At 44.7% G+C, this 26,068-nt stretch overlaps 1 protein-coding gene and 1 pseudogene across 1 annotated transcript; one reads left to right on the top strand and one right to left on the bottom strand.

The window, feature by feature from the left end:
• The window catches only part of LOC135208539 (corepressor interacting with RBPJ 1-like), a 31,099-nt pseudogene extending 9,879 nt beyond the window's left edge, over positions 1-21,220 (top strand).
• Positions 21,221-23,576: 2,356 nt separating this feature from the next.
• On the bottom strand, positions 23,577-26,062 carry LOC135208223 (N-alpha-acetyltransferase 80-like). Its single transcript, XM_064240344.1, has 2 exons — positions 25,939-26,062; positions 23,577-24,397 (listed from the first exon to the last, which is right to left on the bottom strand). The coding sequence occupies exons 1-2, from the start codon at positions 26,055-26,057 to the stop codon at positions 23,755-23,757; spliced, it is 762 nt and encodes a 253-aa protein (XP_064096414.1). The 5' UTR covers positions 26,058-26,062; the 3' UTR covers positions 23,577-23,754.
• Positions 26,063-26,068: the final 6 nt, after the last annotated feature.

The following is a 26,068-nucleotide window of genomic DNA, read 5'->3' as shown; positions in this document are numbered from 1 at the left end:
TAACGGACAGACCAGTATGGGTACTGGACATCACCGAAGTGAGAAGAGGGATAGGTCATGCGACTATTTCCTTCTTTTCCTCTGAGGAACTGCATGACTTCTCCTGCGAAGTCAGGCACCCAGGGGATGGGATCCGTGACGCTCGATTTCGTACCGAACTTCGTAGCGAAGACTCAGAACCCTTCGTCCCTGACGATTGGTTCGAGTCGTTCACAATCCCCTCCCTAATGGACTTCACCGCCTTCGATGCGAAGGAGATGCTGCCTTGTCCACAAGAACTTCTCCTTGGCGCAGGTACTGAAGGCAGGGGTCTGGTCCAACCAGACCACATGCCCTTCTTCTACCTTTCGGGATATTGCCCACAGGTCCTTGGATCTTTTTCTTGGGACCCGTGGTGCTGCTCAACACGTTGTGTAGCGAACCCAGACCCTCGCAGGGCTGAACAGCATCGAGTCCTAGTGTGACCGTAAGAATGGATGGTGAATGGAGTGTGACTGGCTCCTCTTTCCCATCTTTTTCTTCCCCTCTACCTGTGGTTAGAGGGACACGGTCGTCACCCTGCTGGATAAGGACAAGATGCAGGTGAGCTACTCAACAGAGCCCCCATCTATCCCTTTCACTAGGGATAGGAGCGTATATCCACCACTTCCTCCAACAAGGGGGAGGAAGTGGATGCCAGCTTGAGACAACCCATACTTTATGTTGCCTCTTGCAAACAGGAACAAGTTCTTGCTTGCTGGTACGAAGAGATACGCTTGCCTCTCTCTTAGTACTCGGCCCAGAGGTCTGACCATTGATCCTGCGGTGCACACCCCGATCAATCGGACAGAGGCTTGGATCCCTCCATGCGCTCTTACGACCAGGGAGGCATTCCAGGGATGGACGAACACCAGTCTGTTCATCAAAAGACTCAGATTCCTCCCACCAAGAAGTGAGTCTTCCTATTGTTAAAGGACCGATGGTTTTTGTATTACGTATCGGAACAAATGACAATTTGTCGAAAATTGCATTTTTCCTAACTATACAAACCTGAGGTCCTTTACATATAGTCCCTCCTCATGCCACCCCTCACTCTGCGTATTTTGCATGGGCCAAAAGCAAAAGTGATTTGTTTACCTCCCAGTCGCGCGGCGCGCGACTGTCGGACAAGCAGTTAACTACCGTTCTCCCCTTGTTCGAAGCTTACGACCGTTCCAGCTGCCGCTAGCTACTTCCTATTGTTAAAGGACCTCAGGTTTGTATAGTTAGGAAAAATGCAATTTTCGACAAATTGTCATTTCCTTCGTCAAAATCCCTTTTTAACGTGTCCTGACTCCGGAGATGGTCATCAGTCATGAGTTGTTGGTAGTGATAAACAGGAGCTCAAGACCTCTACTCTCCTTTCGAAGTAAGTATTTTCTCCAAAGTTAGAAATTAAGGCCATATTTTTAAGATTTAAACAGAGGGTAATGAAAAGTGTGGCCAACGCAGTGCACACTACCCCAAAACGCTTTCGAAGTTTTTACTTACAACTCCAAATTTGTTCCGATACGAATACAAACCATTGGTCCTTTACAATAGGAATGTAACTTGCGGCAGCTGGAACTGTCGTAAGCTTCAAACAAGGGTTCAGTAGTTAACTGCTTGCGCGACTGGGAGGTGAAGATCCACTTTGCTCTCAGCCGCGTTGGTGGATGGACGTGTTCTGCATATCTCTCTGCCCGCTTCTTCGTCGTATGCTTTGTGTTTTTCCCCCAACCTTGGTTTGCTTTGTGTGTGTGAAATACTGTAAGTACGTGTACTTGTATTTAGTGACCCAATTATTAATATGGATTCCCGTGAATTGGAGCTGCACCCCCCCCCCCCCCCCCATCAGCCGCAGAGTTTGCCCTGGTGTGGAGGGCCGTAAGTGTGGGGCCTTCTGCTCCTTCCCTGAGGTGGATCCTCATGTATTGTGTACTCAGTGCCGGGGGCGTGAATGCTCTCGGGCCGAGCCCTGTGATTTGTGTATGTCCTGGTCGGAGGAGCAGTGGGTGCTCTATGAGGGTAGGAGGAAGCGACATAAGCCTGCCAAGGAGTCCTCGGAAAACTCTCCGGCGACTCCCTTGGTCACAGACACGTCGTCTTCCTTCCTGCCGTCATCTCAGCTCCCGCGTATGGCTCCTTCCCCTTTGGGGGGGATGTTTCTTGTTCCTTCTCTTCACCGATCTGTTGAGCGTAGAGGAGGGAGGAGGTACCCCGATGTTCAGTTGTATTCAGGTCTTCCGTTAGTTCGAGTTGGGGTTACACCAGGAAGGGCGAGGCGACCCGGAGTGATCGTAAGGAGCGCGCTCCTCACGGTCCCACCACGACGCCATACAAACCACGCACGTCTTAGGACTGACCAGGTCATATGCGCAAGTGGCAGGAGGAGACCAGGAGGGGTCTGTCACTGTTCCTCCTTCCGAAGGAGGAAGGTCTCGAGAGGCGTTCTTGTTGGAGGAACTTGACGGTTCTACACTCCTCAAGACGCAGTCACTCCCGAGATCCAGAGGTTTATTGCGCTGATTTGTCGGCACAACGACCTCGGGGTGGGGAAGGATCGCCGCTCCCACCTTCTGAGCCCACGTCCCGGCTCGAGTCGTCTGGGGTCCTAAGAAGGAACCCAAGACGACGGTGGGTCTGCCGCGATCAGCTCTGGCTGACTCGGTGTTGGGCCAGGTGGACTCACTTGTCTCTGGACGGAGGGTTTGCTACGGTCCGGTAGGTCATCCAAGCTACTTCCCCCACCTCTACTGGCGACAGAGGAGGAGGTTCTACGTGCCTTCTGAGGATCCTATGCTTCCTAAACAGGTTAACCCAGAGCTAGCTAGGCCAACTCTGGGGGTGTCTGCAGCAGCTCCTGTCGGAGAACTTGTGGTTCTCGCAGCAAGAGGCACTTGCACTGGAATCCACCGCCATGGCGGCATTCCAGGCGGTCTCCTGGTTAGACCTGTGGTCCCTCACAGTGTCTGAGGTTGCGGCCACCTCGGGGAATATCACTCCTAAAGGGGACCCGGCTTTCGGGAGACTATGCCAGTCTGGGGATAGACCCATCTCCTTTTACCTCCTCGCCCACCAGACGGCAAACCTGTGGGCCAACCTGGTACTTCAACAACGGAGGGACGCAGGAATCCCTCACAAACTTCTCTAACCTCCTCCACTACATCAACTCGACCTCCGAAGTGACCAGGGCGGCTGGGCGTGAGGCGGCATTGGGGTCTTCGCAACGGATCCGTGCGGAGTTCCTCCGCTCTCTTCCCAGGAGAGATGGTGGACGCTGCGGTGGAATGACGGCGCACTGATGACAGTGACCGTCTAGTCCACCAGGCAGTCTCGAAAGGCGTCTGGGCAGCTTCGATCGACTGATGGCCAAGACCCAAGCAGCTTGGTTAGCGCTTTCTTCGGTGGTGGCTAAGAGAAGAGATCGCATTGTCGAAGCCCTGGGGAAAGACTCTGCCTTCGACTTCTGCCAGGAGCGGTCGTAATCAGCCCTCATTCCCACAAGGGGGAGTCGGGAAGAAGTCGAAGAGAGGCGGGAAACGCTAGGGATGGTGTTCCCCCTCACCTGCTGCCGTAAGTGGGGGGGTGCCTGGCGAGCCATTGGGCAACTTGGCAGTGCTACGGAGCGGAGACTTGGATAGTAGACGTCCTTCGGGAGGGGTATCTACTACCCTTCGAGTCTCGGCCACCCCTCACCTCCAACCCGGTTCACCTTCAGACCTACGTACCTGGAACATCAAAGGACGTAGCCCTTCGACAGGAAGTCCAAGCCATGCTGAGCAAGGGAGCTGTGGAGATCGTCAGGGATCGTTCACCAGGCTTCTACAGCCGTCTTTTCCAGGTGGAGAAGTGTTTGGGGGGCTGGCGTCAGTTGACGCTGCAGGTGCACGGCCCACTCGGTAGACCTGTCAGCCCACTACATTCCAGGCAAGAGGAATGTAGTAGCAGACAAGCTCAGCCGTCAGGATCAGGTGATAGGGACCGAGTGGTCCCAACACCCAGACGTGGCGGAAAGGCTCTTCAACCTGTGGGGGCGTCCAGTACTGGATCTGTTCGCCACCTGGCATAACAAGAAAACTTCAGGTTTTCTACTCGGTTGTGCTGGATCCTGGGGCAGCTGCAGAGGAATGTCCCTTCAACCCCGCCCGGAACCAACCTTTCTTGGTAAAGCCTTTCCCCCCATTTGCCTGATTCGCAAGGTGATCAGCCGAGCGCTGGCCACCCCGAATCTCTGGATGATCCTGGTGGCCCCCAATGGCCTCAGCCATTTGGTACCAGGACCTGCTGGCTCTGCTTTCAGAAGCACCGAGAGAGATTCCCCTTGGCACAACCTTCTCGTCCAGCCACACGTGGAACAGTACCACCAGTCAGTCCAGTCCCTACATCTTCACGGCTGGCTGTTATCCACCATCTCTTGCGAGCGAGAGGCTTTTCTCGCCGAGCAGCAACAGAGATGGCTGGGTACGTCAGAGAGTCCTCTGAAGCTGTGTACCAGGGAAAGTGGGCCATCTTCTGTGGTTGGTGTCGTAGACGGGGTCTATCTCCTCTCAGAGCCACTCTTCAGCAGGTAGCGGATTTCCTCGCCGAGACAAGCTCCTCTCTGTCCCCACAGTCAAAGGATACAGTGCTGGCCTGGCCCTAGTCCTGAAACTGAGGGGAGTGGATATCTCGAATTTGTTTGAGATCTCCTTGCTAATGAGGAGCTTCGAGAGGTCTTGCCCACCCAGGGAACTCAGGGCCCCGGGGTGGGACGTGACTCGCGTCCTTAGGAGTCTGACTCGAAGGCCCTTCGAGCCACTCCGAGAGTTGTCAGACAGGGATCTGACCCTCAAGACCCTCTTCTTGCTGGCCCTGGCATCGGCAAAGAGAGTAGGGGAACTTCATGGTCTTTCCTTCGACGTCAAACATTCCAGGGGATTGGGATCTGTGACGCTCGATTTCTTCCCGAATTTCGTAGCTAAGACTCAGAATCCTTCGGTCCCTGATGACTGGTTCGAGTCTTTCACAATCCCCTCCCTAATGGACTTCACCGACAATGATGCGGATGAGATGCTGCTTTGTCCTGTGAGGGCGCTACGGCGCTATCTGAAGAGAACTCGGCACTTCAGGCCTGAGTGTCGACGCCTCTTCATTAGCACCGGGGTGACCAAGAAAGAAGTATCCAAGAACACTCTTTCTTTCAGGCTGCATGAGGTGATCAGGAGGGCATACGAAGCTGATGGTAGCGACGACATCCGTACCCTTCATCTGAGAGCCCACGAAGTCAGAGGTATTGGCCCTTCCCTTGCGTTCCGCAAGAACTTCTCCGTGGCGCAGGTCCTGAAGGCAGGGGTCTGGTCTAACCAGACCATCTTCACCTCCTTCTACCTTTGGGATATTGCCCACAGGTCCTTGGACACTTTTTCTATGGGACCCGTGGTGGCTGCTCAACACGTGTAGCTTACCTAGCACCCGGGCGGACGGAACAGCATCGCATCCGGGTGTGGTAGCATGAATGGATGAGTGAATGAGAGTGTGACTGACTTCTCTTTTTCCCCAACTTTTTCTTCCCCTCTACCTGTGGGCAGAGGGACGCGGTCGTCACTACGCTGGAACAAGGAGACGATGCAGGTGAGCTACTCGACCGAGCCCCATCCTATCCCTTTCATTAGGGATAGGAGCAAATATCCACCACTTCCCCCAAAAAGGGGTGGGGAAGTGGAAGCCAACAAGAGACAAACCCATGACTTCATATTGCCTCTTGCAATAGGAACAAGTTCTTGCTTGCTTGTTTTAAGAGGTACGCTTGCCTCCCTCTTATTACTTGGGTCCAGAGGTCTGACCATTGATCCTGCGGTACATACCCCAATCATTGGGCAGAGGCTAGGATCCCTCCCTCTGCTTTCTTGAACGACCAGGGGGAGGGAACCAAGGTTGGAACGAACACCAGTCTGTTCTTAAGACTCTATTCCTCCCACCAAGAAGTGAGTCTTCCTATTGTAAAGGACCGATGGTTTGTATTAGTATCGGAACAAATAACAATTTGTTGAAAATTGTATTTTTTCCTAACTATACAAACCTGAGGTCCTTTACACATAGTTCCACTTCATGCCACCTCACTGCGTTTTTCCTGGGGCCTAAAGCAAAGTGGATCTTCACCTCCCAGTCCGGACAAGCAGTTAACTACCGAACCCCTGTTCGAGCTTACGACCGGTTCCAGCTGCCGCAAGTTACATTCCTATTGTAAAGGACCTCAGGTTTGTTTAGTTAGGAAAAGTTGAAAAATACAATTTTTGACAAATTGTTATATTTTCAAAGATTGACGCCATCTCGATGTTTGCGGAGTCGCTTGTGTCAACAAACTTCCCATTGTTCCGATACGTAATACAAACCATCGGTCCTTTAACAATAGGAAGTAGCTAGCGGCAGCTGGAACGGTCGTAAGCTTCGAAACTGGGGAGAACGGTAGTTAACTGCTTGCGCGCACTGGGAGGTAAACAAATCACTTTTGCTTTCGGCCGCGGGTGTGAAGGACTGTTCGTCATCGCTCTCTGCCCGCTTCATCGTCGTATGCTTTGTTTATATTGTGTTTTCTACTAATGGTTTGTTTGACTTGAAAATGAAACTGTAAGTACACTGTTTTCATTTTCATTACTTAATTATGTAGATGCGGCGATTTCCTCTCTTTTCATGAATTGAAACCCTTGAATTATGTCTCGGTGCCGAGGGCGGGCTCGCCGAGTCATGTATTTTGGGCGAAAGTGTGTGATTGAAAAATGTAAGTACTTTTTTCATTATATTTTTGCCCTGTGCGTTCGTTACCAAGAGCGTGATTGCGCTCGGCACGAACCTTTTATTTTGTATGATAAAATGCAATGAAAGTGGATTTGCAATTGCAGTATTCTTTTCATTTTCATTTATTTATTTGCATAAATTTAATTTGGATCAATTTTCGCTCTTACCCGGGAATTGATCCTTACGATTATTTTCTGTGAAAGTGAAATCGCAAGTGCAGTATTCTGTTTCATTTTCATATATATTTTTTAATAGCATCATATTATTTGGATCAAGTTTCCGCTCTTACCCGGGAATTGATCTTTTCCCCTTTAAGTTCTATGAAGTGAATCGCAAGGGCAGTATTCTTTTTCATTTTCATATTACTTTTCACTGCTGTGCGGGGGTAGGGAAGCGAAGGTCTGCCAGGAAGTCGTCGGAAAGCTCTCCCGCGACTCCCTTGGTATCCGATTCTTCGTCTTCCTTCCTGCCCCCCGCTCAGCTTCCTCGTTGTATTTTGTATTTGGGGTCTTCCTTGTGTTCGGGGGTGGGCATGTCTTCCCCCCGTGCGTGAGGGAACCCCTCTTACTAATCTATCTATGCTACCTACCGCAGCTGCTACAGTCCGTGGGGGAGATGACCGCTTGGGACCAAAGTATGGACCACCGGCGGCGGCAGGGCGTGCCTAGCATCCACGGGTAATAGATTAAGTGCTGCTGCAGCGTCTAGCGAGGTCTGGGGCGGTCTCCACTACTACTACGGCCGCTTATGCTGCTCCCCCCCCCAGCTGGTCTACACTCCCATGCTGTGTCGGTGACGCCGTCTGCCGCTACTAAGGGCCGCCGCCGTACCGAGGGGGGTTGCCGCCGCCGCTTGTTTTCTTCGTGTTGCCTGCCCCAGACTTCCGCTGTTCCAGCAGCTCACCCCTGGACCGGCCGCCAGTACCCAGGTTCCCGCTGGCTGCCGATGATTCTACGAGGCGATCGCTGGGCTGCCGTACCTGCCGCTGATGTGATTCCCGCTGCTGATGTGAATTCCCTGCTGTTGGCTTGGCTATCCCTTCTGGGTTCTACCGCTGCCGCTGTTCCTGCCGCTCCTGAGCTGGTTGCTGTTCCTGTCGCTCCTGGTTCCTGAGCCTGTCCATGCTGGTCCTGCCCACGGTGTGTCTTCCCCAGTCCCAGGTCCTTCCGGACAGGTGCAGTCGGGCCGTGTTGCTTCGGCAATAGCCCCGGCTCCGGCCTGGATGGAGGACCTGACGACTGTCCTGCGTGAGCTGACAGAGGAAGAGGAAGAAGAGGAAGCTGTCATCTTTGTCTTCATCGTCTGCTGCTGCCTCTTCCCCTTCGACTTCTAAGGCCCATAAGCCGAAGAAGAAGAAGGCTGCCTTCCCCCCTAATAAGTCTCCTTCGGGAACTGTTCTAAGGGCCCGTCCCACCCCGGTGGGACGGGGGGTCCTTCGTGCCTCCTTCGGGAGCGGGGCCCGTCTCCCCTTCCGTAAGGAAGAGATAGACGGGGACCAGAGGAGTATCGGTTTAGCTTTGGTTACTTCCTCGCCTGGTGCTAGCGGCGATGCCGCTACGCCAGGTTCCGGCTCGGTCTCTACTCGTCGCGAGAGATCCTGAGTGTACGTTCTCCCTCGGGAGACCGTGCAGCCAAGTTTCGGCGCCAGAGTTCGCTCGGCGCCAAGACGCGGCACGGAGCAGAAGGCTGGTGAGAGCCGCTCAGGTGACTCTCGCCAGGCCAGCGGCCGCTCTTGCAGCGACCAGCTGGTAACCCGGGCTTTCCCCCTAAGAAGGCTCCTTCGGGACTTCTAAGGGCCCGTCTCGCTCCGGCGATTCGGGGAGCTCTTCTGCTGGTCCCTCCTGCTCCCTCAGGACAGGGCCCGTCTCTTCCTTCTACCAAGTACCAGGAAGAAGACGGGGACCAGAGAGTACCAGCTTCGGCTGGCACTTCCTCGCCTGGTTCTAGCGGTTCTGCCGCTAAACCAGGATCCGCCTCGGCTTCTCATTAGCGAGAAGTACCGAGTGGACGGTCTCCCGCGGGAGACCGTCCAGCCAAAGTCTTGACGCCCGAGCTCGCTCGCCGTCAAGACCGAAGCGCGGAGCAGAAGACTGGCGAGAGTCGTGCAGACGACTCTCGCCAGGCCAGCGGACGCTCTCGGCCAGGCCAGCGGGACGCTCTCGCAGCGACCAGCTGGCTGCTCGGGTGCTGACGTGACGGTCTCCGACCGGCCACGCGCTGAGGCGAGGAAGGGGTCCCGCGGCTGTCGTACCAGCCTCGGCTGGTACCAGCGGCTCGACGCGCCAGAGGACGCTCACCGGTCTCACCGCGACAGCGAGCCTAGCAGGTCACCTGACCGCCGCTCCCACAGGGACCGAGCGGATAGGGGGACCAGCAGCAGCTCCTCTGCACACGAGATCGGGGCCGCTGTTCTCGGTCCAGCCGTTTCCCTGGGAAACGGCTCGACTAGGCCTGCAAAGTGGCGATCGCCTGCAGCCCTCCAAGCCCGCTGGTTCTGCCAGCGAGCGAAAGAGGAGTGTCATGTCTTCCTCTCCCGTGCCTGCAACTTCCTCGGTTTGCACCAGGAAGAGCGAGGCACAGCGGGGTGATCGTGAGGGCATACCCGCACGATCCCGTCACGACGCCGTAAGTACCAGGTACGATCTTCGGACCGACCAGGACGTACGCGCAAGTGGCAGGAGGAAATCCGAGAGGGGTCTATCGCAGTTGTTCCTCCTTAAGGGGAGGCTCTTGGAATGCTCTTGTTCGAGGGGCTTGACGGTCCTACTCTGCAAGATGCTATGACTTCCGAGATCCAGAGGAACTTTGTCGAGGTTATATGGCGCTGATTCGTCAGCGCAACGACCTCGGGGAAGGATTGCCGCTCCCACCAGCAGAGCCACGTCTCTGCTCGAGTCGTTTTTGGGGCCCGAGAGGGAACCCAAACCGACGGGGGTGGGTCTGCCGCGATCGGAGCTTGCCAATTCTGCTTGAAACCAGAGTCTCTCGTCTCCGGACAAGAAGGATCTCTCAGTTCTGGCCGGTCGATCAAGCTACTTCCACCTCCTCTACTGCAACAGCGGCGTTTCTACGTGTCTTCGGACACCGTATTTAAATTCTCCTTCGGTCCTCCTGAGAGGTTTCGACCTCGACGAGGACTGGAATGAGTCGGAGGAGACGGGTATCGGCTCTCTCCTGTCAGGTGTCGATCAGCCCCACCCAGACGACGTTCACAGTGGCGGCAGACCCTTACCTACAGTGAGAGTTCGTAACCCTCCTCGGGAAAACGTTTTCTCCTCTGACGATATGTTTTTCCCAGACTCTGAGAGGCCATCGCCGCAAGGCGATGGCTGCTCCTACTCTTCTCCAACTGCTAGTTCCACTGGGAAGGCGAGCGAGTATCCAATTCCTCCCCGCATTCCCTCTCTCCTTACGGCTACGAGGGAAAGGGTAAGGGATCCTACAGAGATTTCTCTGTAGGATCCCACGTTGGGGACTGCGCTACCGGGGGGACCTTCGGGTCCTACCTGACGTAAGCCCCGGTCGTTGAGGAGGGATCCTGCCCCATTCTCGATTTCTACTGGGAATCGAGAGGACCACCAGCCGATATCGTTTGACGAATTCGGTGGGGGTTTCGCAGACTGCTTAGAATTCTACGGAATTTCTAGCGCATTCAGAGTGTTCGAGTTTTTACGATCTCAAACACTTAGGCGAGACCACGGTCCAAAGTGAGCGAGACGAGAAACCCTGATATGTTACACGATAATCGGGAACCTCGCCTATGCTCGAATTCCTGGAATTTCTAGCATTGGGAAAGAAGACTGCTGCTGAAAGAAGACTATCTCACAGTAGGCGACCAACCTAGAATAGAGAAGAAACGGACGGGAATATCCAGTTTGGCTTGAACTATCGTCTTAGTATTCTGTTCACACATTGAAGCTTTCCTTCGAGGAAGACTTCTTCACTCTCTTTGATAGAGATCGAAGGTGGTCGATCTCCAATCCTTATTTTGTTTTCTTGAAGGAAAGAATTTAGGATGGAGATCGTTGTTCAGAATCCTACAAATATACTACGTACATTAAACCTCGCGACATGATTCTGCTAAGCAGTTGAATTGTCCGAGGGGTAGGCGCTATCCTAGTTAATCTACGGATTGCGACTTAGACGAGAAGTATTCTAATTGAACTGCAACTCGGGGTTGCCTGCAACCTCCAGGAGTTTTCAGTTTCAATTTTTATATACTTATGGTTTTGTCACGACAACACCATTTCAACTTTTATATTTACCGAAATTCGTTTCGCCTAAATATAATTGCTCAAGCATATCTTTTTATGCTCGGTGGTTCTAGCCGAACGCATTCCTCCGTGGAATAATGGATTACCTGGCAACTCAGGATGACGAGTCAGCGAGAGCTCAGGCTCAGCTACTGCGTATTGAACTGCCTGATAGCAGCTCAGTATCAGCTGGGCCTCCGAGATGCACGGTCAGTTATGTCTCTCTCTCCCCTGCTTTGATTGACTACCGAACCGTATCTCTGCCCAACAATCATGGACTTAGGTCTCTGATTAACGGGGATTCTCGCAATAATGAAGAACCATCTACTGCTGTGACGATAGATTCCATCGCCTTCGACATTGCGAGAATTTTCAAACAGAGATATCTCTTGGACTTTCATCTTTCTGTTTACCGCACGGTAACAGAAGTCTGTACAAGTCTCGCCGTACATCGCACTGCGATAATGCGAATGATTTTGCAGACATCTGAGTTTTGTCTTCAAAATATCTCATATTCGTTGGTGTACAATTGTTCATTGTTCAACCCGAATTAACAGATGTTTCAAAAGACATCGCCTACTCTCCGACCTGACAGCTCTACTTCCAAATGTTCAGCCCATGAGAAGCAGTTCTTCAGGCGGCTTTCCCCTGTGTTTTCATTACTGAAGAACGCCCCTCTTTCATTGCAACTACGACTTCTCACCGGACAGCAATGAAATAGCGGTTAGCTTTTTCAGTCATTTGTAAGCACAGGTTATGAATCTTGAGAATCCTTCTCTCGATTCGTCTGTGAAGACGTAGGTTGCATTCAATATCTACCTTCGTCTTCAACGGTACATAGTGTTGTTTCTCCTTAGCTGAGATTCAACAACTATGAGATGTTTTGCCTTCAGGGACCTCGGTCTCTAGAAGGCAATTGACTTTTGCCTGTTGGACACATGCCTTAAGAGAATCATCACCTCGCTGTCCGGCATTGGTGATAAACAAATACATTATTTGTTTGGTCTCTCGGCATAACCCTTTAAAGGCGAAGGTCACGTGACTTACTCGGATGCTTGGACAACTTGCCTCCTACCGAACGCAGTCAGTCAGCAGCTGTCAGAGCGCCCGAGTCAGTTACGAACTACGCTGTTGACTTAGTTCGGTTGTTACAGAGCAATCATTACTTCGTTTTAATAGCTTGTCACAGTACCCATACCATCGACACCCACCATGGAGTGTCGGTGTCCTATCCACTACCGAGAACTTCGCTGCATGGGGATAGGAGGATGCGAGAGACTTCGTGGCAAACGGACAGACCAGTATGGGTACTGGACATCACCGAAGTAGAGAAGAGGGATAGGTCATGCGACTATTCCCTTCTTTTCCTGCTGAGGAACTGCATGACTTCTCCTGCGAAGTCAAGCATCCAGGGATGGGGGATCCGTGACGCTCGATTTCGTACCGAACTTCGTAGCGAAGACTCAGAACCCTTCGGTCCCTGACGATTGGTTCGAGTCGTTCACAATCCCCTCCCTAATGGACTTCACCGCCTTCGATGCGAAGGAGATGCTGCCTTGTCCGCAAGAACTTCTCCGTGGCGCAGGTACTGAAGGAAGGGGTCTGGTCCAACCAGACACATGCCCCTCCTTCTACCTTCGGGATATTGCCCACAGGTCCTTGGATCTTTTTCCTTGGACCTGTGGTGGCTGCTCAACACGTTGTGTAGCGAACCCAGACCCTCGCAGGCTGAACAGCATCGAGTCCTGGTGTGACCGTAAGAATGGATGAGTGAATAAGAGTGTGACTGGGTCCTCTTCCATCTTTTTCTTCCCCTCTACCTGTGGTTAGACGGACACGGTCGTCACCTCCTGCTGGATAAGGACAAGATGCAGGTGAGCTACTCAACAGAGCCCCATCTTATCCCTTTCACTAGGGATAGGAGCGTATATCCACCACTTCTCCAACAAGGAGGAGGAGGGATGCCAGCTTAAGACAACCCATACTTTATGTTGCCTCTTGCAAACAGGAACAAGTTCTTGCTTGCTGGTACGAAGAGATAACGCTTGCCTCTTTCTTAGTACTCGGCCAGAGGTCTGACCATTGATCCTGCGGTGCACACCCCGATCAATCGGACAGAGGCTTGGATCCCTCCCTCGCTCTTACGACCAGGGAGGGCATTCCAGGGATGGACGAACACCAGTCTGTTCATCAAAAGACTTAGATTCCTCCCACCAAGAAGTGAGTCTTCCTATTGTTTAAAGGACCGATGGTTTGTATTACGTATCGGAACAAATGACAATTTGTCGAAAATTGCATTTTTCCTAACTATACAAACCTGAGGTCCTTTACATATAGTCCCTCCTCATGCCACCCCTCACTCTGCGTATTTTGCATGGGCCAAAAGCAAAAGTGATTTGTTTACGCGCGACTGTCGGACAAGCAGTTAACTACTGTTCTCCCTTGTTCGAAGCTTACGACCGTTCCAGCTGCCGCTAGCTACTTCTATTGTTAAAGGACCTCAGGTTTGTATAGTTAGGAAAAATGCAATTTTCGACAAATTGTCATTTTCCTGTACTAAATCAGCACACCACTTGTACCCATAGATGCTGGGGCACTTTCATCACAACAATCGTAAACCCAACCTCTAACCAGCACTTATTCGTACTTATTCAAGGGGACTACGGCATTCTTTGCGGCGTTTTTGTGCTCTACCGGTTGTTATCAGTGTTGTCAATTGGTATGTGTTTACCCTACAAACTGGGTATAAGACTTACACAAAATGGGAAATAAGTGAAATTAGTGTATCTATTTGTAGTATTTATACATATTACAGCAATTTTATCATTACTGCATTACTATGACAACTAGAATTCATGGAAACAGTTTGTAAATGCATTGGCATATGTGTGGAGCTCCACTAGATTGGCAACGATGAGTCTTTTTGCCGTCGTCTGCTCGTACTTCAGAAATATCTGTAATTTTTCGGGGTTAATTTAGTTGCAAAAAAGGGATAATAGACATAAATTAAATAAACATTTTGAAGTAAAGTTAAACTAAATAATGAGTAAAGTAAACAGTTAAGGGAATAAACCTTTGCACCTCATAAAGAGTGTAGTCGTCTGCTGCTCGTAACTGTGTTTGCGAAGTGAGTGCTTAGGAGCCAGGAACAGCAACGTGGTTCAAGTGCAATGTGGAGTGAATTAAGACCAAAATGTGTATAATTACAATCAAATAAGCACTGTGGAGTTAAAAACCATGACCCCGGGAATAAAAAGTTTCGTACTTTCACTAATATAGGCATCAAAATGTTGTTTTATTGTGCTGATTACAACTGCAATCTTGAGTAAGATCAATAAACGTTATATATATATATATGCTAACATTGTTCAAATGAGTGCTGGGAAGGCTGGGAAAGATGGTGGATTGTCTGTGGTTAGACCGGCCAGCCACACGATTGCCGCCATATTGGATTTCAAAACTGCCTTGAAATCAAATTTTACGAAGAGCTCACATGCTTATTTTAGTTCGTATAGGACTTTCATATATCACATTATGTTGACAGAACTTCAATCTTTTGAATGGTATGCTTAAAGTTGTAATTGTATTCTTGTTTCACCAATTAAATTTAGAGTGAATAAGGCCTGGCCAGCGCGATGACGATGGATCGTCCGCGGTTGTTTACCCTAGGCTACAGTTTAGTTGGCCAAGAGTATCATCTGCCAGATATACTGTAATTGGTGGACGAATACAGACATGTTGGCAGCCGAATGTAAGATTATATTTTGGTAAATCTTGACAAAGCTAGTGCCTATGTTTTGGCCCAATTTTCTAATCCGTGCTGTAAAAGATTTTACAAATTGTATTTTCAGGCGTAATTTTTGTAAAACAGTGACATAGACGACAACAATTAACACTAGGAAATTCACGAAACAGCTGTGTGGCTGACCCCCTACTCTACATTCGTTTGGACATGAGTTGCGCGGCCTGGCTAACTAAACTGACCAAATGAACCAACCTAACCTGACTTAGGGCGTGTGCCCTAACCTGGCCAGGGGGCTTTTGCCCCCCCCCCAAGTATGGTAACAATGATTGAGACCTAACCAAACAAACCAACCTAACCTGACTTAGGACACGTACCCTAACCTGGCAGGGGGGCTTCACCCCCCCTGGACCCCCCAGTATGGTAAAAAAGGTTGTAACTTAACCAAACGAACCACACTAACCTGACTTGGGCACAAAACTGTCTCCCTCTTTCACAAGGCTCATTGTTCCCTCTTTGCAGTGTTCATATTGACCACTAAAATCGCCTAAAAGGCCACTTTTAAAAAGGAATGAATGTAACATGTCAATATCGTCACAGAACTTGATCAAGTTCGAAAACGTAACCAGGTTACCAGCGGCAAAAGCAACGTCCGACAGATGAGGAGTAGACGGCAACGCCATCTTGACTGTTTTGAATGGTTGCGCCTCACAGGTCGTGGTAGGTCTTCCAGGTCGAAGGAACTACTTACCTGTGCAGATGGATTTTGTTATTGTGCAGCTGGGTCAGTCATGGAACTACTTACCTTGGCAGAGGGATTATGGGGCAGGCAAAAGGTGTTGCGCGGCCTGGCCAACTAAACTGTAAACTACCCTGTCATAACACTTTTGGAGCGAGTGCATATCTGTGGACTGCCAATTTTCTTGTTAACGTTCCGCGCTTCAAGCCTTATCCACATATTTAAATATTCTTGGCAAGCTCGTTTGTTCTGGCAAGAGGTATTGTTTTGCTGCGCGCGCTAGCCTCAGGGTTAAGATCAACTGGGTACTTAGATAGGAGCTGTAACTGCGTACACTTTTCTATAGTTGTCCTCCAGAATTCTGTTAATGGTGCTGTTCACTAGGAGCAATATATAGTAGAATGTATTCTTGCATCATACTTCTTAGGTAGCCATGTAGCCTAGTAATTTTAACAATGAGAACAATGAAAATTAATTTTAAAAATATTTTAAACCAACACTTGCATTTAAAATAAATGCTTGGAACCTTTCATCCAGTAGAGGAAGTATCATTTTAAACAAATTCTTGTTAACTGTCATAGCCTACCCACTTCACACAAAAATGGTGTAGGCTAACAGCACAGAGACGAAACTGGAGATTACTAATTTAACAGGTATTCTTGTAAATGTTTTTGAACCATATATTTCCAGATACAGCATACTGAGTATACATATATATGGGTATCATTTATGCATAGCTACAATATTATAAGTAGTATACTATGCAATACCACAAATGCTTACTATATGTTGTAAGTCCATGACATCTTAGCATATTTCTGAACAGGTGTTTCCCAAGCCTCCAGTTATTGGTGTTTTGTGTATATTGTTCTGTTATGTTGCACTTATAAAACACTGGTCTAACCTGGCTGCTGAAGGTATATATTACTTGGATCGGCATGCTCAGATTGTTCTTGTAACTTCCCTGCTAGCAGTACTCAGAAAACACTTGTAATAGGTATATAGGCTACATTCATGCTGTATGCATAAAATCTCATGTATGCTGTTATGGTCAATAAAACAGGCCTCCCCAGTTTTTTTTTTCTGTAGAGTAAAAGAATGTTTGGTATGAATTTGCAGCAGGTTTTTACAAATTTTTTTGTTCCAAAGTAAGCAAATTTTTACTGTGTTGGAAGTGTATGGTATAAAGCAGTAAGGATGCTTTCATTGCCTTGACTCTTGAACAAATTTTCTGAGAACTTTATTACAATAACTGGTACCATTTTTTAAAATGTTTCTTGAGTATTGCAACGATTGCATTATGTTAAAATTTTTTCTGAGCACTGCAGCATTTTGTTTTATTTTGTAGCAAACTTTTGAGCATTGGAACAGATTCTGTTCTGTTTAGATGTACATTTATAATATTATTCACTGTCCTTGATTCTTACCAGCTGCACAATTTCAACAGGTATGGATAGCTGAACAAAAGGCAGATGCAGAACGAAAAAAGCAAGAGGAGTTACGTTTGCAGTATGAAAAGGAGCAAGAGTTGTACAACAATAAGGCTTTGTTGGCAAAGGGGGAGAATAAGTAGAAACTGTCACTAAATTTTATGTATGAAGCACCTGCTGGTGTGAAGAAAGAAAGAGAGAAAGAAGATGGTGACGCCAGAGTACAAATTTGAATGGCAGCGTAAATTTAATGCTCCTAGGGAAAGGTAAGATGAATTATGCATTGAAAGCAGGTTATATTCATCAATGTTATTATCTAAAATTGTTTAACTGATATGAGAAATGATTTAGTTGAATGGAAATTGGCAAGAAAAAGTAGCAATCTTAAATGTTCATTACTGTAAATATGTATTTTTTTTTATGTATGCTGCTCTTTGTAACATCTCTCTAGTCTTGAACTCAACATTTATGATAATCTTTACTTTCCAGCTATTGTAAAGATGATGATACTATAGAGATCAGCCTTTTGGCATAGCAGTTCGAAAATGTAAGGTGCATCAAATGTAAGGCCTGGGGTCACATCAACACAGATAAGGAATGTCCATTGTATGGTCGTGTTTTGGAAAATGCAGATGCCAATCAAAACTTAGATCATAATGAATTAATTGTTGGCATGAGGGATGATGGCCTACAGCTCAAGACTTTAGGATCCTTAGCAACAGGGATTTATGGAAGAGGTCAAAACCCTTTTGCTCAGAATCAGGTAAGATGTAGTTTCAGTTTAAAATTTATCCTAGTTATGAATTATTATCCAGCAGCAAAATTGTTTTAGTACAGCAGTATTGTAAATCTTGAAAATGACTCTTCTTGTTGCATTGTAATTTTTTTCTAGTTTTCACGAACAAATTTACACAAAACAAACTTTTGTTCAACAAGTAGGTATATGTTCCAGCTGAGGTTGAAATATGCTGTTAAAGGACCTAGAGGTACAGTGGTACCTCGAGATACGAAATTAATCCGTTCCGAGGCGCCCTTCGTATCATGAGTTTTTCGTATCTTGAAACGCATTTTACATGTAAAATGGCTAATCCGTTCCAAGCCTCCAAAAACACCCACCCCAGTAAATTTCATAATAAAGCTAAATTGACCTATAAACAATGAAATAACTACAACAATTTGGACCATACAATACCTAACTTAATACGTACTGCTAATTACCTGTAAATAAAGTGTATTAGTGTACATGGTATATAAGAAATATTGTACTACGTACATACGTACGTATGTAGTAAAATGGAATGCGGAAGCTTACTTTCGATTTAGTGAGGCGACAGAGGAGGAGGACAAACGGCAGATACGTACGCTTAACTTTAACGAGTAGCGACAGAGGAGGAGGACAAACGGCAGATACGTACACTTAACTTTACGAAACACATAATAAAATGTCAGAAAAACAAACTAAACTTTACAAAACACATTAACAAAACTGTAACACTTATCTTTACAAAAAACTTAAAATAAAATTTTTTTATTTTATTATTTTTACATTTATTTTTTACTTTTTTATACTTTACATATTTTACAAAGTTTCAATTTCTTCACCACCGAACGGATGCCAGTCCGTTTACGGAATTTTTCGAACCACCCATGAGAACCCTTGAACTCTGGGATTGCCATCGATGTCCCCTCTCTTCCGTCGTCTTCGGCTTGGGCAATCAAATCGCCGAAAATAGCGCTGGCCTTCTGGCAGATTGCCATCTCGGTTAGTATCGCCATCGATTTCTTTGTCCTCAATCCATAGAAGAAGCAGCCTTTCCATTTCATCATGCACATGGCTCCTCTTGTTGGACAAAATAGTCACGCCCTTGGAAAGTGTAGCTGCTTTGATGGCTTCCTTCTGTTAGAGGATGGTGCCTATCGTCGACGGATTTCGGCTGTATTCCTTAGCGATCACACTCAACCGCAAGCCAGCTTCATACTTTTTATTATCTCCATTTTTATCTGCATAGAAAGCATTCTCCTCTTTCTGTGAACTTCATCAACTTTCTTGGGAACCCATGACTATACTGTACGTAATTAAGTTATGTAGTACGTATACTAATTAGGTATTCACACAACACGATAAAGTAGCACAACGAAATCACTAACACGAATTTACGTTAACAAACGAAATCGTACATTTGAACGAACGAATTCCGCGTGCATACGATAACACTGGTGAGAAGCAATGGCTGAAGAAGAACGCTGTTACATACTAGTACGTAGGTGCGTGATGGGAGGGATGCTGACCAATAGGAGAGAAGATCTCATGGCAGTGACTTATCGTCAGGAACCAATGGGAGAGCTGGAGGATGGTGGCGAGTCTACTCAGTTGGCGGCGCGCGAGTTTCAAAATTGTTATCGGTGGTCCGGGCGAATCTCGGAACTTTTCGTATCTTGAAAAATTTTCGTATGTAGAGCCATAAAATTTTTTGTATTAGCTTTCGTATCTTGAGTTTTTCGTAAGTTGAGCCTTTCGTATCTCGAGGTAACTGTATGTCAGTATATCGCTTTTCCAAAGTCCTGTGACATGGGAACAAGACAGACAAGTATTTTGCTCCAGACTCCATTCCCCTTGAGAATAGTTTATACTGGAGTTCATTATTTAACTCACTTGTTTGGTTAAACTAATAGTAATAGGGACAGTGCATTGATATTTATTAAGTATTTAAGAGACAGGCATTTATAAACATATGGTAAGTTTTGAGAAAAGTATTTTCTTTTATGCTTATACTTTCCATTGAGTTTATAAATACCTTGAAATTATTTGAAATGGCTATAAGGAAGGGTTATGTCATCTAATATTGTTCAGTTTAGTATTAACTCGTCCTTTTTCTTTCAGCGACTTTTATCGAGTGAGAAAGAAATTGGAGATGTATAAGCTTCTTAAATCCTTGAGCCCAAAGAAAAAGGAGACTTATGAAGAACTTGAGAAAATTGGATAAAAAGAAAAAATCTAAAAATCCAAGCGGGGTAGGAGTTCCAGCAATGACTCTTCATCTAGTTCAGAAGATGAAAAAAGAAAGAAAAGAAAAAAGAAGAAGAAGAAAGAGAGCAAGAAGAAATCACGCCGTAGAAGTCGATCTAGTTCGTCAGAAACAGAATCAGACGATGAAAGAGAAAAGAAGAGAAAGAGACAGAAGGAAAAGAAACCTGATCCTCAGGCATTACTGAAAGAAATTACCAAAGGGCTGAAAGTTGACTTTGTAGGTGCTGATGACCCATTTGGTAGATTTGATAAACCCAAGGTTAAGCAGGAGAAGCAGTCTTGGGATGAAAGTACTAGAGTTAAAGTCAAGCAAGAAAAGCAAGCACGGGAGGAAGATAAACCGGCTTCTTCCAAAGGACATGCCTCAAACTATGATAAAAGACCAGATTGGCAAAATGGTACAAGGAGGGAAAGATTTTCAGGAGAGGAAAGCCAAAGAGGACACAAAAGAAAGGATGAGGAAGATGATGCCGATAATAACATGAAGTTTAAAAGTAGAAGGCATGAGAATGAAGACAATGCCAAGTTTAAGCAACATGAAAATAGTTTTCCAAGAAGAGACAGAGCCTCGGATTTCTGGGATACTACAGAAAAAAGAGATAAGAGCCATGAAAGGGAGATTAATGGGAAGAAGAGAAATGGGGATGGTGGAGGGAAGGACCAGGAATTTAATAATGTTGATAGACAAAAAGAAAAGAGGGAAAGGAACAGGGACAGGAGCAGGGAGAGACAAAGGAGTCGGGAAAGAGATGGGAGTAGGGGTAGAGGCAGAGAGAGAAGCAGGTGAAAGTCTATGCTGATGGAAGAGTTACTTTTTTGTTAAAATGTATATATCCAATTCATTTTACTGTGAAATTTACATATTCAGATTACTATAATGTAGAGGTATGAATGTGAAGCTGAATGAGAAAAGTGAAGGTGGATGTAGGGTGGTGGCCATAAGTGATATATAGATTAGAGGAATAGAGTGTTTGTCCTTGGGAGCTTTTGTATTTTGTAAAAAGTATGAAGCTCTGGATAATCAATATATAATAATTTATATAGCACTGTGGATTTCTATACCCAAATATTTTGACTTCCTATGATATCTTTTTCAAGTTACATGTAACTTTAACGAACTGCAGTAAAGATGGCAGTTTCATAAACTAATTGCGTTTTTGTTGGATTAATCTTTATATATGTGTAGACCTAAATAATTAATAAATTACATATGAACTGGCATAATTCTTCAGAATAAAATAGTATTAAAGACAAGGTTTGTATAACTATACAAAACACTAATATCAATGTAATTTGATTTTATAAATATGTAGAAAGTTAACAAGGGTAAATCTTTCAAAAGGGTGTACATATTAGTAAATGCAGAACCTTTTTTTTTTTTGTACAGGTACTAACCAGTGTACTTAATATAATACACTGGTGTTGCCAAATGTTGAAAGCTGTTTTCAGAATTAACATTGCTATTTAGTGATGTCTGTTGGCAGCACCGTTTCTTCAGTGTGCTTATATGATTCTGCAGCTTTTTCTCTACTATGTCTAATTTTTTATTTTATTTATTATTCCTGTATGACACAAATTTCTGAGATATATGAAAAATGTTCAACTTATCCCTGACATAGGAAGTACAGTAGGTAATTCCAAATCGACAACAAAAATTTGTGATTGAAAAACAATATTCATAAACAAATGAAACACGTGTTGTCAAAATCTTCAACACTTTCAGTTTATTCAGTTACTTTATTGAGATTTGAAGGAGGTGCAGTACATTGAATAAGATCCAATATATATCATCAAACTCTTTGGGTCAGTCCTTTGAAAATTAATATTAATTAAATTTAATTAAGAAATAAATTTAAACTACCTTTGAATAAGGAAGGTTATTACTCCTTTTACTGCACTTTATAATTTTGAGGTATGGCTGCAGTGTAAATACCCAGAGTGAAGGTTTGGACATAAATAATTCATTTTCTTTTTTACTGCAGAGTTAGTAATGCCTTATATTTTAAGATGGTGAAGGTAATTATGTCAACTTACAGCAGATGGAATTTTGAGCCAAGGGTTCATCTCATCCATATACTGATAACTGATATTTTCAGTTTTATTATTGACATAATAGTGAATGAATGCTGTACACCGTGACAGCTTGAATTACCATCATTCTAATTTCTGTGTTGACTGCACTTGGTAGTTTATTATCCCTCAGTGGTCATACAGTAGACAAACATGATGTGTTTGTATGAAAAAACAAGTTTGTTTCTATAGGATACAAACCAGAGCCTCTTACGTAGAGGTTCTTTGTATGCATGTGGTGAATCAGCCATGGAATGACAACAAGGGTGCCCCAGGTGGAGGTGGGTGATAAGCCCTAACTTGACCCATGCTACCTTGTCTTTTTCTTGGCTGACAATAAGAGCAGACATATCACTCTTATGTGTGAGTGATGAACTTGGTTACTGTGAGTATATCTTTTCAGTTTCCTTGATTTTTTTTTTTTTTTTTATGTTTCTGCATCTTTATTTTGCTTCATGACCTGTCAACTAAAAGATACACTAACACCTCAACTTTTCATACTTATGTGTTTATCCGCTACATTATTATGACAGTTATTTGCTAGGCTGCCTTTTTATGTGAAGTATTTTCTGATAAACATTTCAAAGAGAATGTAGAGTTTCTTTTAGACTAGAATAATGCAAATTGCTTTCAGCTTTTGCTCACATGTGGGCTATACTAGTTGTGTTACTATTGTAATGCCAGACCTCTTGAAACATCTGTAGTATTCAATTTTGAAAGAAGTTCCTCCTTCAGTAAGAAGTGTATCATATCACACTATGTCTTAACCTTTTGCTATTGCTTGACTGAGCTAGTGACGGAAAAATGTTTTCATTGTCAGTGTTAGTGCTCATGTCAAATTTTCTCTCTTCATCATTTGTCTTTTTGGATAGTATAAGGAAAGCTTAGTTTGGGAAAAATGATTGACTAGTAATTCAGAGGCCTTTGGGCAGGTTGTTAGTTAGTTTTAGGATACTCATTCTTGCTGGTGGCAGAGACAGAGACAAATATACAAGTCACCCACAGAAAATTGGAGACGTCAAGCAATTAAAAAGGCACATGTAGGACCTTGGACAAACCTACACATAACTGTATATGATGGTCTTGACTCTAATCCATAACAACAGTCATAACACTTGAATATAGTAGCTATCATACTGATTGCTGTAATACTACTAGTTGGGTAACAGAACAATATGTATATCATCAATTTTTCCAAACAAATGATATAGTAATCACTTCATAAAATGCTAACAAATTGTTGCAAAAATAAAATAAAATTTTATACTAACACGTTAAAGTTGGCCCCAGACTTACATCAGGGCTTTATTCCACTCCATGCCTTACATCACCATTTAAAATAGTTCCTGATTTTCTCATGATTGCAACATCAACATATTCCCACTATGTCTATGTTAATTTTCTTTGTTAATTTGCATCTTGTGCCAAGGCAATATACAATGGCATGGGCAAGCAAGCCTGACTCACCAAATAACTTACCATAAAAGTCATTACTGAAATTAATTAAATTTATATAAATAAAGGAATAGTGTACAGTAATCGAATAAATATAAACTTACTTGTTATGTATGCTTGAAGACTAATGTATGGTATGTTATTCTTCTAGAAACTACAGTATTGTGCAGTACTTGCAAAATTATTTTATTAAACTTTTTCTCATATACATTTTTGATGCAGTGGCTGTATCCAGTTTATGAATATCATCTTTTTGATATTTTTTAATGACGATGGTGGTGGTGGAGGTGGTGGTGGCGGTGGTGGTCCAGGAGCAGTACATGATAAACTGGCAGCAGAAATATTAGGGAGAGGAAGAAACAGGAATTTGGCACTTGAGTTGATGGCTGATTTTCCTTAACTGCATAGTTACTTTGACCTAGAGGTAGATTATTATTTGGAGTAGTTACCTTATCCTTTTCAGTTATAGTGCACTGAGTAGATAACATCCTACACAGTTCACTGGCTTTTAATACTGATGGCATTTGATGAGGCATTTGGGAAAGCAGAAGCTGCTTTGGGATGATGTTTCTATTTACAGAACCTCCATATATACAAACTGGAGGACAAAAGTCATATCCAAGTTTAGCATAAAAGTTTTGCTGATCATGCGTTGAAAGATATGCCATGGTGAATCCACATGCTCTAGAAAATTCTTCGGTTTTTGTCATCAAGATGCGACCATAACCTTTCCCACGCAAATCATTTCTGATGACTACAGATTCTATCCAGGCAGCATTTTCTTCTCTAGGCAGGACATTAACTCTAGCATGTCCTACCACTTCTTCCTTTTTAGAATCAACACTATTTCTTACTAAGGCAAGAGAAGTTGGAAACTGATCACATGAAGAATTTAAGCTTCTTAACCTGTTGAAAAATATTTATTGTTAATATGACACAGAATAGTAAGTGAAGGAAAAGCTTACATTATACAATTCTGATACAAATATCTGTAGATTTTTGCTTGCCATCTTCTTTAAATGAGGAAGAAAAGATAAAGATCTTCATATCACTTCACAATCTTAGAAAATAGTATAACAGTCATCAACTTTAACTTGAACGAAGAGTCGTGATTAAACGTGGGTGAAATGAAAAGTTCCTTCCCAGATTTTCAATTGCTTAAATCCAAATCAACAGACCTCTTGCAAGCATAGAAGGAAAATAATGGTTCATATGTACATGTTGAATGTTATTTTTGTTAATTAATTGCTGTGTATAATGCAGTACACTGTTGCTTAGTGTTGGATATCTATCATGAACCAGCCTCATTATACGGAAAGTAATTCTCATATATTATATTAAGAAGATGTGGTATCTTGAGGAACAATTTTGTACCTGTTAAATCCAAGAAAAAGACAGGTATACGTAGGTACCCCAAGGAAGTATGTAGACAATAGTCCTTAGAAGGACAGATAAAATAAAAATATTATAAGATACTGCATTAGTAACTGGGTAGAAAAAGGCTACAAAAGAAAATTCCTTAGTTTTTTAAAAAGTGAATTTTACATCTGGACTAACAATCTACCCAATGCAAAAATTTGTCATAAACTAAATTAGTGACAGAAATGAGAGAAATTAAAATTTTAATAAAAAGAATAAAAAAACTGTTAGTGTCAGACAGTAAACTTGACTAAGGCATACAGTAATATACTTTTTTAGACATGTTTTCAAGACCAGACCTGACTGCCATAAAATGAGCAATTCTAGATTTTGTACAAACAACATGCAGTGGCTTAGATCAGAAGGAAGGAAGATTATGGAAGGATGAATGAATGCCAAAACTATGAATGGAAAAAAAAAATCATAGAAGACAAAAAGTGTTACAGAACATGTCCCTGAGGTAAAGCACTAAAAAGGGGGCAGGGAGTCAATAACATTTTTAAAGTAATATTTTTTTTTTTTTAAATTACATAGTCTTTAGAAGAAATATTTCTAACAAGGCCAGTGGAAGATGAGTGCTATCACACCAAAGTCTCCCTCAGGAGGTGACCAAACATCAACAAGATAATAAAGATGTTCAATGGATTCTGAACTGTAAAAGGCATATTAATAAAACAAAAGAAGAGAGTTGAATCTAAAGGCTTGAAAAAGTAAGTGTTAAGTACCGTTATAATTTAAATATGTAAAAGTTAAAGCTACTGGTCACTCTTATCTCACTTTGGGACTGAACTAGTGCATGTTTTCCAGAGAAAGGAAAGTGAAGAAGATTTGAAATATGAAAAAGTACAAGAACCAGTACATCTGTAAATTCCTAAAAGAAACAATATGTAGACCACATAAACATGAATGTCTTTCAAAATACAAAAACAGGGCTTTACAAATGAATGTGCTTGTACGTTTTCTCTCATGCATGATACTTATGCATGCAAGGCGTCTTCATATGGTAAGATTAATCCCCCTTAATTCACCTTAATCCTTTACTCCGAGGCCATTGTGCATTGAGGATTTCCATGCATTCATCAGCATATTTTGGGTGCCTATGCAAGACAAGTAAGTCAGTTTCATCATCATCACCTGATCCTGTCATTCTTGAGGATT

This window comes from Macrobrachium nipponense, chromosome 35, assembly GCF_015104395.2.
Source record: "Macrobrachium nipponense isolate FS-2020 chromosome 35, ASM1510439v2, whole genome shotgun sequence".
In the NCBI taxonomy this organism is placed as follows: domain Eukaryota; kingdom Metazoa; phylum Arthropoda; class Malacostraca; order Decapoda; family Palaemonidae; genus Macrobrachium; species Macrobrachium nipponense.
The sequence above is the reverse complement of the archived record's forward strand: the minus strand, read 5'-3'. Positions and strand labels throughout refer to the sequence as shown.